The sequence below is a fragment of the Furipterus horrens genome, unplaced genomic scaffold, assembly GCF_987537825.1.
Source record: "Furipterus horrens unplaced genomic scaffold, mFurHor1.1.pri manual_scaffold_2, whole genome shotgun sequence".
Taxonomy (NCBI): Eukaryota; Metazoa; Chordata; class Mammalia; order Chiroptera; family Furipteridae; genus Furipterus; species Furipterus horrens.
Genome location: NW_028327172.1, coordinates 169796571 through 169809748, shown reverse-complemented (window position 1 = coordinate 169809748; position 13178 = coordinate 169796571). Strand labels below are relative to the sequence as shown.

General features: G+C 42.2%; 1 protein-coding gene across 1 annotated transcript; it reads right to left on the bottom strand.

Moving 5' to 3' along the window:
- Positions 1-2932: 2932 nt before the first annotated feature.
- LOC150019952 (uncharacterized) lies at positions 2933-12826 on the bottom strand. Its single transcript, XM_090268102.1, has 4 exons — positions 12785-12826; positions 8619-8684; positions 4717-4797; positions 2933-3367 (listed from the first exon to the last, which is right to left on the bottom strand). Exons 1-4 carry the CDS (start codon positions 12824-12826, stop codon positions 2933-2935), a joined length of 624 nt encoding a protein of 207 aa, XP_090124228.1.
- Positions 12827-13178: the final 352 nt, after the last annotated feature.

Genomic DNA, 13178 nt, shown 5'->3' with positions numbered 1-13178 from the left:
GAAATCAGCTGATAGTCTTATGGGAACTCCTTTGTAGGTAACTCTCTTCTTTTCTCTTGCTGATTTTAAGATTCTCTCTTTATCTTTAACCTCTGGCATTTTAATTATGATGTGTCTTGGTGTGGTCCTCTTTGGGTCTAGCTTATTTGGGACTCTGTGCTTCCTGGACTTGTATGTCTATTTGCTTCACCAAATTTGGGGGTTTTTCCTTCATTATTTTTTCACATAAGCTTTAGATTTTCTGCTCTTTCTCTTCTCCTTCTGGCACCCCTATGATTCAGGTGTTGGCACATTTAAAGTTGTCCCAGAGGTTCCTAAGGCTTTCCTCATTTTTTTAAGTTCTTGTTTCCTCCTTCTGTACTGGTTGGCTGTTTTTTCTTCCTTATGGTCCAAATCATTGAGTTGAAACCTGGTTTCCATCCCTTCACCATTGATTTTGTGTGGATTTTCCTTAGTTTCATTCAGCATAGCGTTCACTTCTTCCCTTATGTGTCTGCCATACTCAAGCATATCAGCCAAGCCTGTGAGCATCTTTATCACCAGTGTTTTGAACTCTTAATCTGTTAGGTTGACTATCTCGTTTGTTAGGTTGGCTATCTCCTCGTCGCTTAGTTCTCCCGCTGGAACCTTGATCCATTCTCTCTTTTGGGCCATACTTCTCTGTCTCCTTATCTTGACAGGCTCCTGTGGTTGTTTGCCTCTGTGTCTTACGTAGAGCTGTCATACCTATTACATTGTACGGGGTGTAGCCTTAGGTATTGGTTGGACCTGTTTTACTACATTGTGATGCTGTGTATGTGGGGGGGTCTGAGAGCGAAAAATGATGCTTGCTCAGCACTTGCCCCTTTTCCAGGCACTTCTCCCACTTCCATATGGGACTGGCGCCTCTCGGGCTGTTGCCCTGGCCATCATTCCCAGAGTGGGTGGGTTTGCAGATGTTCTAGGATTGTGGGGACCCTTTAAACAAGCAGACTCTGCAGAGAGACAGGAAGTTTCTTCCTCTGCCCCAACCCCCACTGGTTTGCACAGTCAGAAGTAATGAGGTTTGGTTTTCCCCAGCGCTGGAACCATGAGCTCTGTGGTCTGACCTGGTGCTGGGAGCACTCCCAGGTATCCCTTTTGACTTTTTTAAATGTTTGACTGTGCTTTCCACCAGCCTGCTGCTGCCTCCACTGCTGCCACCACCACCATACCGTGTCCTCTCTGCCCCTGCTCTGCTCCTCTACATGTCTGGATGAATATTTCTTCTTTATATCTTTGTTTGTTGGACTTCCATGCAGCTTGATTTTCTGGTACTTTTGGTTGTCTCTAGTTTTGAGGTAGTTGTATTCCTTCTTAGTTGTGGAGGGAGATGCAGCATGTCTATCTAAGTCACCATCTTGGCCAGAAGTCCTTATCACATTATTTTATTAAATTCATAACACAAGTCACTGTCTACAGATGTTTTTTTGTGTCTCTGTTACTACAATAATTAATGTAAGCATTGCGAGGGCAGGACAATTGTCTTGCCTATCATTGACTCCCAGTGCCCAGATCAGTGCTTGGCATATAGTGGAAATTCCATAAATACTAACTGGATAAATGATTCTATTTACTTGTTCATAATCAAATTAAGAACCTGAGAAATTGATAATGCCAACAGCTTGGCTGATGCCAGGAGGAAGGAGCACAGAGCCCCTTTAAAAAAAAAGAAGCTTGAGAACTTGTGTCCCATTGTTGCAAAAATATTGTTATCTGCTTTGAGTTATTACAAATTGAAAAGAATTAGGAATAGAGACCAGATGGTACAATATTCATAAATCAATAAATGCAATACATTACATAAACAGAAGGAAAGGCAAAAATTATATGATCATATCAATAGATACAGAAAAGGCATTTGATAAAATCCAGCACCCATTAATGATGAAAAACGCTCAGCATAGTGGGAATATACGGAGCATAGCTCAATATAATATAGGCCATATATGAGAAACTTACTGCCAACATCATACTCAGTGGGCACAGTTTTGTGACCCACTCATCTGCTGATGGGCACAGACTGTTTCCAGATCTTGGCCATTGAGTATGGTGTTGTCAGCTATCTTCTTTGTGTCATTTGCTGCACACCAGACCCCACTAAAATCTTTGAGTGAGTCTCTCAGTCGTATCAGATTGAATAGTTGCTGAAGCTCTCCTATAACAGTTGTCTGCCTATAGTTTTTAATTTCTAATCTGCTCACTATTCTGTATCATCTCTACCAATTCCCTGTCTTAAGATGCTTTGTCAGTGCAGTTATTTCCACTAGGAGGAGAATCTGTTAGATTTAACTGTGAAGAAAGCTGGTATATTTAAATATTTTGCTGCTAAAACAGTCCCTTCCTGAGCTTTTTCCTTTAAGAATGTTCCAATTTAGAATTATTCTGTTTGTTTCATTCTGGGCTAGCTCTGTCATTCTGGAGTCCACAGCTCAACTGTTAGAAACCAGCGAAAGACATCAGGATTATCACAATAGTCTGAAGAAGAGCCACTTCAGAATCTCCAGATTTGGCAAAAACAATCTGGGAACAGAAGATTCCAATCCTACGGCAAGAAGAAAATGCAAAAATAAAGACATGACAAGGCAACAGTTGGCAGATTCCTATGCCTTCCAAATTTTGGCTCAAATTTGCTTTTTAAAAAAATCTTAAAACATTCAGAGATGATTTAGAAGCTGTGTTGCTTTATTTTTAGGTAACAGTGAGAAATAGCCTCAGAATTGTAGGGCACGTAGCAACATCACTTTTCCGGGTCTGTGAGGCTTCTTATGGAAGAATTTCATTCCTAGAGGAGCTGGTGACTGAGGTGAATCCCATTATAAAAATAGTCGGGTTCACAGGATGCATTACCAGGGATGATTGACTAGAGCCTGGCAGGTCTGCGTTTTCTCCCAAGAGAGGGGGGCACTTCAGCTTAAACGTCTCCTCGGGGCTCCTTAGTTGTGGGCGAGGTGGGGAAGCTGGCGCTGTGAAGTGGTCCCTTTGTGGGGAAACCTGGAGTAGTCAGAACTTGGGGTGTCAGGGAAAACCTGGCTGACATGCCGCCGTAGGTTCCCGAGTTCCCAGGTGCAGAGGTCGCTCCATTGCTCTCCAGTGTCTTGGACTGCGTGGAGAGTGTGAGGACAGGGCCTCTCAGGGCTGTGCTCCCCGACACGGGAGGAGGAGTCAGGGTGGATGGGCTTTGTCTAGGAATGAGGCACACTGGCGGGAGCTGGAAGCTTGCCACCCTGTTGACACTGGGTCTAACTTTATCTTGCACTCCAAAAACACTGGCAGTCTGCATAGCTAGCAAGTCAGCTGCCTTCCCGGCAAAAGCATTCTCTGGTTTCCCTTTCAATCTTTGAATTGGCTGTAAGTAGAAGGACAGAGACCAAGTTAGAAAAAGCACTTCCTGGCTGGAATACACAGGTAGAGCCATGCTAATTGACAGAGTTTGGGCCTGAAAGAGCCTGAGGAAGAGGGTGGAGGCAGGGGGTGGACCATGCACATGTAACATCTGTAGAAGATAAAATAAAGGGGACCCTAAGGCTGGAGTGACATGCAACAGGTAGGTGTGGCTGAAGTCGGGCTAAAACCAGGAGACCGGTTTGGCTTAAGCCTGATTTGCCTACATTTTGAACGTCATCTGTCCCCTCAGATGCAAATTTAGAGCATAGGGAAATGAGCCATGGCATGGGTCCCTATCAGTGTAGCCAAGTAGAAATGTCCTAAAGTATCCTTAGACCCCTGCATATCCTGGCCACTACCACACACCCCCTGAGTCCTTTCCATGCTGGTGCTTTGACTAAACAGTTAAGATGGGCTAAATATTTTCTGTCCTTTTGTTTTATTTTTCCTTTTATTTTCAATGTGACACAATGCTAGGATATTTTCAACAACTAAATTTTTTTTTTTGTCACAACTCTGCCATCTTACACACACCCCAGGACCAATGAATTTGGCTTAGTATTTTTAGATCCTTCTTGTCTCTGTTGACCTGTTTATCATCACGGGTCAAATGCCTGTGAGAATAAGTAAGTGCCACAAGCAAATGCGAGTTAAGTCAAAGCTGTTCTTGAGCCCAAGTTCTGTTGGCTGTGCTAAGGGAGCCGCTGAGCTTTTTAGGCAGGCGTTAGAGCCTACAAACATCCTCATCATTATGCCCCGGATGTCTAATTGTTTTGTTGGTGGTGGGTGCTATTTTAGTCTTAGGATTTTTTTCAGGATGGTATTAGAACTCAGGTGGTTAGTTTCACCTCTGTAAATTCTAAACTTAATGCAATATTGAATTTTTCTAGTATGACAAAGTTATGCCATATTTAAAAAATGTTTTTAGGATTCAGTACACAAGAGTTTGAAGAATTCAGACACATTCAGATTTTACCATTCCTTCAAATACTACCATTGTACTAAGTTTCTACAGTTCAAATATGGACTTATTTTGTAAATTATCTAAACCAAGGGTTCTAAATCAGGAGCAATGCTCCCCCCCCCACCCCAGTGAACACGTGGCAATGTCTGGAGACATTATTTATCATCATACATGGGGGGAAGAGCATCTATAGGGGACAGCCCAGGGATGCTGCTAAGTAACCTACAACGCATGGAACAACCCAATGAAAAAAATTATTCAGCCCCCAAAGCAATAGTGCCACTGTTGAGAAACCTCAATCCAAGGTAACTTAATTTTTTAGGAAAGGTAATATGTTACTCACTTACCAATAGCTGAAATATGTAGTAGCTTTTTCTGTGCCCAGGACTGCTGTCACTGCTCTCATCTGACAAACCGACCCCTCCTTTCTAGAGAAGAAGAATAACATTGTCTTAGAACCCCAATTTTCTTTCAGTCTGTTGCTTCCTTTCTAAAAACAAGAGTTGGAATACTCCATCCATACTTTGAAAATAAGGTGTAAAAACATCTGTCTCTGCACTCTTAGAAAATAGGTGATTATAAATAATTTATCTAAATTACAGACTTTTATCTGCACTGGTATTTAGACATCTTTAGATTTTTTTTGAAATATCTGTAAGTGCTGCACACTTCCAGCCTATCTTAACTAGAGCACACTAAACACAGTTTGCATTTTATTGATCCCTCAGGGTCTCTGTAAATACCATCCAACCACTGCAATACTGTGACAGCCCCAAGAGGACATTCAGGGTCAGTCCACCTGCCCCTGCTCTAAGCAATCCTAGGCTGAAGTTCAGTCAAACAGCTTTTCTGATTTGTGACAGCAAGGGGAAGGAGCAGAAGAGGTGTTGAGTTCTGCTTTGTGTGTGTGTGTGTTTGGTCTCCTAACAATAAGAAGCTCTGGCTAGGAATTGACACAGATATTTATGGGATATAATTGATTACCCCTTTAAGGCCAGTCCTAGTAACCTGACTGAACGTGTTCAGTAAGAGATTATTTGATTACAAAGAGTGAAGAAAATGAATGAAGTATTAGATGCAAAATGCAGCTGATACATAAGATTCTTTAAACATCAAACCTCTGGGGGAGGTTGTAGCTAAAAGGCAAAAAAAGAAGTCCTTTTTGGCAAAAAGATTGAAAATATTGCTTCTAAGTTCCTTTCCAACACTGATATTCTATGAGGCTATGATTCCATTTTCACTGAGGGGTTCCCATTGCAACCATAGGCGATCAAGACCCCAAAGGCTGTTTTCCCAAGAATGTAGTAATGGCTAGAAGCTATTTAAAAGCAGAAAAGAGTATGTCTGTGTATGTGGAGAAGATAATGAAGCAGAATCACAAAACAAGTAGAAAACACACAATTACTATAGCTCTTTTTTCTAGAGGAAATTTATAAGTTGATACTAGAAGTGCTTCATATTCAGTGCCATAGATTAAAGCACAATAGGATGTCAGTCTAAATAGTTATATAATTTTTAGAAAGGAAAGAAAATGGCACAGGGCGTGTACACTATATGTATGATATAAATTATTTTTTTACTTCAAAAATACAAAATACTCATTATATATAAATGGCAAAAGGATATGGATAGTTCAGGTGGTTTGTGTGAAGAACAAAAATTTGGAAAGAGAATTCAATTGCAAGTTATACTGATATCTGCTGTTTTCTGGATTATTTGGGTTCCAGCAGTGGGGAAAGCTATCAATATTTAACATAGTGACATTGCTCCGATATCCTAGCATCCTAAGAAAAAAAATGAACAGGTGCTCCGTTCCCCACTACTGCCTTTCTTGCTTCTCCCTCCTTTCCTTCCCCCTCCTCACAAACTGAAGGAGGAAGCTCTCATGCAGAATTTCTACCTGCCAGGCTACTCTAAGACACCTCGTTTTTGACATTACAGAGATGTGTGTGGTCACTCAGAATGCTGGCTCGAGGCTGGAAAGAGAGTGCCTGATAGGTCAACTGGGACCGTGAGAGAGGTGTGGACGTGAGCGAAAGTTCTCCATGTTCTACCTGTCAGTAGGTGGACAGTAGTTGGCCTTTCCATAAGGCAGCAGTCCTGAATCTTAGAAGTCCAGGGACTACTGGAAGGTTTGCTTGGAATTTTATGCAAAATGTACATGTGGGGTGGGCTATCCACAGAGATTCTCAGAGGGGTACAATAACTCCCAAAGACATGAAGACAGCGTCGTGGAGCATGTCAGAAAACCCTAGTCCTCATCATGTCCTTAGACCCTATATGGTGTCCCCAAAGTACTGCCTCTTGAGTCTTCTCTGACGACTAGAATGAAGTACCCAGCCTTGCGAGAGTTCAGTGAGTGAATCTATGAAATAGCAACTGCTAAATTATCCAATTCCACCACTTAACCCCCCCCTTTTTAAAATCTATCAGAAAGAGGAGAGGAACCTGTGTTTTATTTTACTCTGTGCCCATTAAAGGATATTTTCAAAAAGAAAATATAATCATATTTTTTACAAACATAAAAGGAACACATGTCAAGCATTATATTTCACTCATTAATGTGGAAGCTGGCAAGATGTTAAAAGAGTTTAAGAAGAAAACTCAAAGCACTACCCATTTATACTTGGGTACAGACTGTCAAAAGGAATTTACAAATAGAGCAAAACTTGTCAGATCCACAAAGAGATCATCAACTGCATCCCACCAGACACAGTCTGCCTTTTTATGCACAGAATTTAATCGCTTTACTATCAGCTTTGTACAAGTTAACTTCTATCTCTCCCATGCTCCCAAAATGTCAAAGACAAAGGAGAAACTAACAGGGATAAATGCACTGAATAGCAAGCAATCTACCAAAATTTTTTCTTATGGTGTCTTTGTTCTTAAGATCTTTCTTTGAGACAGGCCTTATATGTAAGTGGGCACCAGTTTGGTGTGATTTTGGGGAACATTGAGAAGACCCTTTGTTATCATCCAATTCTTACTTACCTGCTTGCAAGGTACCTGAAGTTCCACCTCAGGAGCTTTAGTCTTTGAGTGCGCCTTGATTTATGCAATTCAGTAACCCTCCTCCCCTAAACAGCCATGCTTATAAGGTGTCTTGGAGTGCACAAAGCACTTTCATGTTTATTAACACATTTGATTCTCACAACAGCTCTTTTTATAACTTATGAAACTTGGAGGCTTGCCTGAGGTGGCACAGACCTAGTGAGTGATGCAGTGGGGACTTGCACCCAGTTCTTGTAATTTCAGAAGATGCCCTCTTCCTGCTGTGCTAACTTGCCTTAAAAGGCCAGCACTTCTGAGACATGTCCATTGAAGGCAAACAGAGGCACCGGAAAAGGATTCACACTTGCCCACAATGCCCCTTGCACAGAGTCGAAAATGCGAAGTTCATTCAACATTCATACCTCATATGTGTATTGAGCACCTACCTTGAGCCAGACACGGGAGTCATAGTATTGAACAAGGCAGATTCCCTGTCCTTGAGAACTTACGTTCTAGTAAGAAAGACACACATCAAACCACAAACAACACTATGAATTGCTCAGGACTGTTAAGAGTGCCACACAGAACCGAGGAAGGTGGCATGAGCTCATCTGGGATGATCTGAGTTGAGGTGAGGGTGGGGAGGGCGGGTCAGGGAAGTGCTATCTCAGGGCTGGCTAGATAGTAACAGGTTGTTGGGAGAGGACAGGGGCCACTATGAGGGAGGGGTGCATGGAAAAGGTATTATTACACTCAAAGAGAACAGCAGCGTGTTGGAGCCTCTGAGTCAGACACTCAGATATCTATCCTTCTCCTCTTCCATCTCCCTCTGTGCCTTTGGGCTCTCCTTTCTGCATCATAAAACAAAAACTTAAACCTAAATATTCTCCCAGGTAAAATGTGTTGTGTAGATATTCTTGAGCAGAAGGGCCTCGCCCTCATCCAGTTTAGACTCCCTCTCTCCCCACCTTAAGAAGAAGTAGAGTCAGTAAGTTAAACATGATTTCTGAAAATTTACTGGCTCCTAAGTAACTTTTAGTCACCTTTGCTTTACCAAAAATGAATTTAGATCCTTTCTTGAAAGAGGGAATGGATATAAAAGGGTGCAAGAATGGGGAAGAAACTGACATTATTAATCTCATTTCCAGAATATCACAAATTGGGATGCCCTGGACCCAGCAGCTCATGACTGGGTTCCCTCTCGTTCACCTGCCAGACCCACAAGAGCAAGCAGTGGGGCGGCAACAGCATCACTCACCATCTGAAATGTGAGAACTCCATGGAGAAAGACCAGCAGACGCACACACCGGGCCATGCTGAGGTGCTGAAAGCACAGGCGACACTTCTTTTATTCAGAGAAACAAACATGCATGTACATACATACAGGATCCCTTGGTCATTCAGTCTTTTTTTTTTTTTTTTTTAATTTTAAAAGATTTTATTTATTTATTTTTAGAGAGAGGGGAAGGGAGGGAGAAAAAGAAGGAGAGAAACATTGATTTGGGAGAGACATCGCTCAGTTGCCTCTCACATGCCCCCAACCGGGGACCTGGCCTGCAACCCAGGCATGTGCTGTGACTGGGAATTGAACCAGCAACCTTTCAGTTCGCAGGCCAGCACTCAATCCACTGAGCCACACCAGCCAGGGCACAGTCTTTATATTTTTAAACACCAACTGTGAATGAAGCAGCAGTGCCCAGAGGTCCCTAGAACAGGTTGGATTTGAAATCCCGACTTTGACACTTGATAGCTGGGACAAATTATTTCACCTTTGTGTGGCTCATATTCCTCATCTATAAAATGGAGATAATATTGAAAGCTATTTTAAAGTCGTTATGAAATTGAATGAGGTAGTGAGTGTGAAGCATTTAAAATAGTGCATGAAACACAGGTAACCCTCCATGTTTTTAGCTTTTATTCTTACTACCATGCCCTGAGCTGAGCACCAAATAGGTAGAGAGAAAAATAAAACAAAGGCCTAGCAGTAAGGGAATTCACAGTCTATTTTAAGCGTTTAAATAAAAAGAGCTGATTTCTGCCTCTACTGCATTAGTCCTTATTCACGGTGGTTACTCATAAAATATTTGCTGACAGAATCCATAAACTGGATGCAATTCAGGGGGGCTTGGATGTGAACAGTGCCTTGCACAGCTGTCTAGGTCAAAAGATGGAACTTTCCAAAGCAAAAACGTCTAAAGCAGAAATAACTAGTAATCATATGGGTCCTACCAAATCAAGCTCTGGTTGACTAGACCCCATCAACATCCTGGTTTCTTCTTGACCGGCATCACCCCAGCTCATTGCAAGGCGGTGAATGCATTTAGTTTGTCATCCACAGAGGCCCTTAAGGTATTTTCCAAGGATTCTGACTCAGCAATGGGGTGGGTGGCTCTGCACCTCCCCCAGGAGCCACTAGAGACCTGCTGAGTCCTGTGAGTCAGGGAGCCGGGTTTCCAGAGGCAAGAACACACAGGACAGCCCCCAACTGGGCTTGTTTTCTGGTGCTGGGGGCCCTCCAGGTCAGCCCTTTGGAAGCAGGCACCACCTGAAGAGCTCTGATGTGAATATTTGTTGACTACCGAAGGGTATCAGAATATGCCACCCCAGGATACGCCTCTTTGGCATCTGAATTTTTTTTTCAGCTTAACATTTTTAATGCTAAATTTCAAACAAAATACATAGTAAATATAATGAGCCACCGATCACGCACATTAAACAGTTATCAAAATTTTAATATATTTGCTTCATCGATATTTTCTTTGTTCCTCATCTGTTAAATAAGGAAGCAAAACCCCTGACACGCCCATTTTACCCCCATATACTTTGTTTTGCATCTGAATTATTTTGAGCTAAGGCCATTGAGAACCAGCAGATGCAGGAGAAATTCTGAAAACAGGGCATAGGTGTTCCTTGTGTAAAGGAAGTTTCTACTTGTGAAAAGTGTGCCCTCTCTCTGCCGGGAGAAGGATTCCTGACAAGTCTTACTAATCCAGAGGGCAGTGATGTGAATCTGCACACTAAGCCTTACTAAACAACCCTCTCACTAACCTTTCCCTGGATACCTTCCCATAACTTACCTCCCCAGGCCTTGGAGGCCCCAAACCCCTTTTTTCTTGGTTTTGACCTAACACCGTGTATGAGCCCAAGTTCTAACCACCCCCTGTGGGTAACTCCTCGCTGGATATGCATGAAGCACATGTTGGTAAACTGTTTTTCTCCTGTTAATCTATCCTTTGCCAGTCTAATTTACAGGGCCCCACCTCAAGAATTTATGATAGGCAGAGGAAAAAAATTTTTTCCTTCCCTGCACTATTTCCTGCCTACCCATTACCCCAAATCCTTTATAGTCCAGGCCCCGCATAGAGTGCTTTACACACGTTATTTCATTTAATCCCTGCAGTATGGGCATCAGGTGGATATTCTATGCCTATTTTATAGATAAGGAAGTCAAGGTTTAGAAAGGCTAATAATTTCCCCAAGGTCACACCAAAGTAGGTGATAGAGTCAGGGTTTCAATGTCTGTCTGACTCCACTTGATTCTTTCCCAGTGGCCCAGATCCCCAGGCCTCTTCCTTCCTTGGCCCCTCGGGGTTAGACAGGATAATGGTCACATGTGATTACTGTATCATTTACACAGTACTTTTCTAGAAATAGCTACCCAGTCCACGGTGTTTTGTTATAGAAACCCAAGCTGACTAAGACACAGGGGGCCCCCTGCGCCACTCCTAAGAGGTGACCTTCAGGCCCCTTAGTTCTGTTTGTGGTACAGCTCCAGGTTCCAGGACACTTCTGCACCTGGGAGCTGACTTCCTGTCATGTACAATGATACTGTCTACTTTCATTCTCCCATGAAGTCTAGGGTCTGCCTTCGGCATACCCCTGACCAGCACCCCGTCCCCAATACTGGACCTTTACCCCTTTCCCACCCACCACTCAGGCTCCCATATTGAGGAAGGAGAACAACTAGATAGACTTTATGTAGACAGATTAAGCTGATACTCTCTCTATAGTATCATCTGAGGAATAGTAAACCCCAATGATTTCCTCTCCACCCTTCCCTATGGTATTGTCTGATATTCTCCCTTTAGGGAGTCATTCTTTTGACTTCAATTACTGCCTCTCCTAATATTCAACTTATTGAGCGCTGTGCAAGGGGGCAAGGACACAAAGAAGAAAGATATTACCTTTTATAATGAAGGTCTGTCAGGCCTGCTAGTTACACTGGCCCTTTCTGAAGGAAAAGCAACCTGGCCAGTATTGCTGGCCACATCAGCAGGAACCTGCTCAGTAAGAATGGTCCATATTAGAGGAGAATTAAGCACCCAAGTTGCAAGAGACAAAGGGAAGTGAAACCAGGCCTCTCTGGAGAGAGGGTTTCCCAGGGTCCCAAATAACCTCAGATATCTAGAGAACCATCAAGAAAGTTAGGTCAAGTGGGAAGCTATGTAATGATAATAAATTTTTTAAAAAAGTAATAAAACAGTAATAATGAAACTAATCCTTACTGAGCCCTCAACATAGGCAAGGCAGTACACTATCTCATTTTATTTTCACCTTGCTAAAAAATAGGTTTTCATAACCAGTAAATGTTTAAATAAGTAACTAATACATGTTTAAATTACCTGCACTTCTAATTTTTTTTTAAGTTTGGCTGAATGACTTTAGAAAAGACAGTAAACAATGTGAGTAAAAATGTCCCTTTATCCAATAAATTCTAAATTTTAAAACAGGTCTTGTAGACATTGGGTTGTTTCCATTCTTACTTCAGCTCTCCTATTCGCCTCCACACTCCTTTAGCGGTCCAGCAAAGGAAAACATAGATTTTGACTATTGTCTTATTTCAAGTTCAAAACAACAGAGAAACGTAAGGAAAACTCTTCTCCAGTCACAGACTTTGCTGATTCTGCCACTGCCGTTTCCCTTCAGCGAAACTGCTCAGTGAGATCACGAGGGAGAAAGAACTCGAAATTGGGAGGGCTCATCAACAGGATCACTCGCCTTACGGATGTCTACTACCACGGCTCCATTTGTTTTTGTTTTTTTACCATGCATACCGTCAATAAAAAAATTGTTTCCTGAGCATGTACGCCTTAAATGTATTAATATTAGTTATTTGTCATGTTATTTTAAAAATCTGTTTTCAGCATATTCCACTGGGTATTATGTACATTATAGAACTCACTTAAAATAAATCTAAAAGTATGAAAATTCAAAATATAAAAATTCTAAAACCTTCTTCTACCCCCCTGGGTCTTCTTTCCCACCACACAGACACAAGCACTCCATTCGGCTTGTGACCATCTCACATTATCACATCCACCAGAAACAGCTCCAGCTCCATCCGATGCCTGAAGGTTGACCAAACCCCGAATAAATCAATAAATCAGAAGCTAGGCATTTCCCTCCAGACCCCACGAGACTTACCTGCTGCCAATGCAGTGTTCTAAGACAAGCAGGAGATTCCATTAGGTCGCAGCAAGGCACTCTCTTAATCCTACAGAATGCCCTGGTAAAGACTTCTGTGGTTTTGTGTGTTTTCTAGACAGGAGACCTCACAAAACATGATGTCAGATAGTCTGTTTTCAGGATTTGTTTTTGAGAGAATTGCTTACTCCTGGCTTCGCAGCCAACCACACACCTCTCCTTGCACAAAATTACAGAGAAGGTGGAGGGGGAAAGGCATTTCAGCAGGCAGGTGAGGCCAGAGCTTTCTGTAAACATATTCATGAATTCCTAACCACCAGAGAAGCCTCAGACAAGCAGAGCCAAATACTGTAGACAAGAAACATTTGAAATGTGTGCGTCAATTTTATTTTTT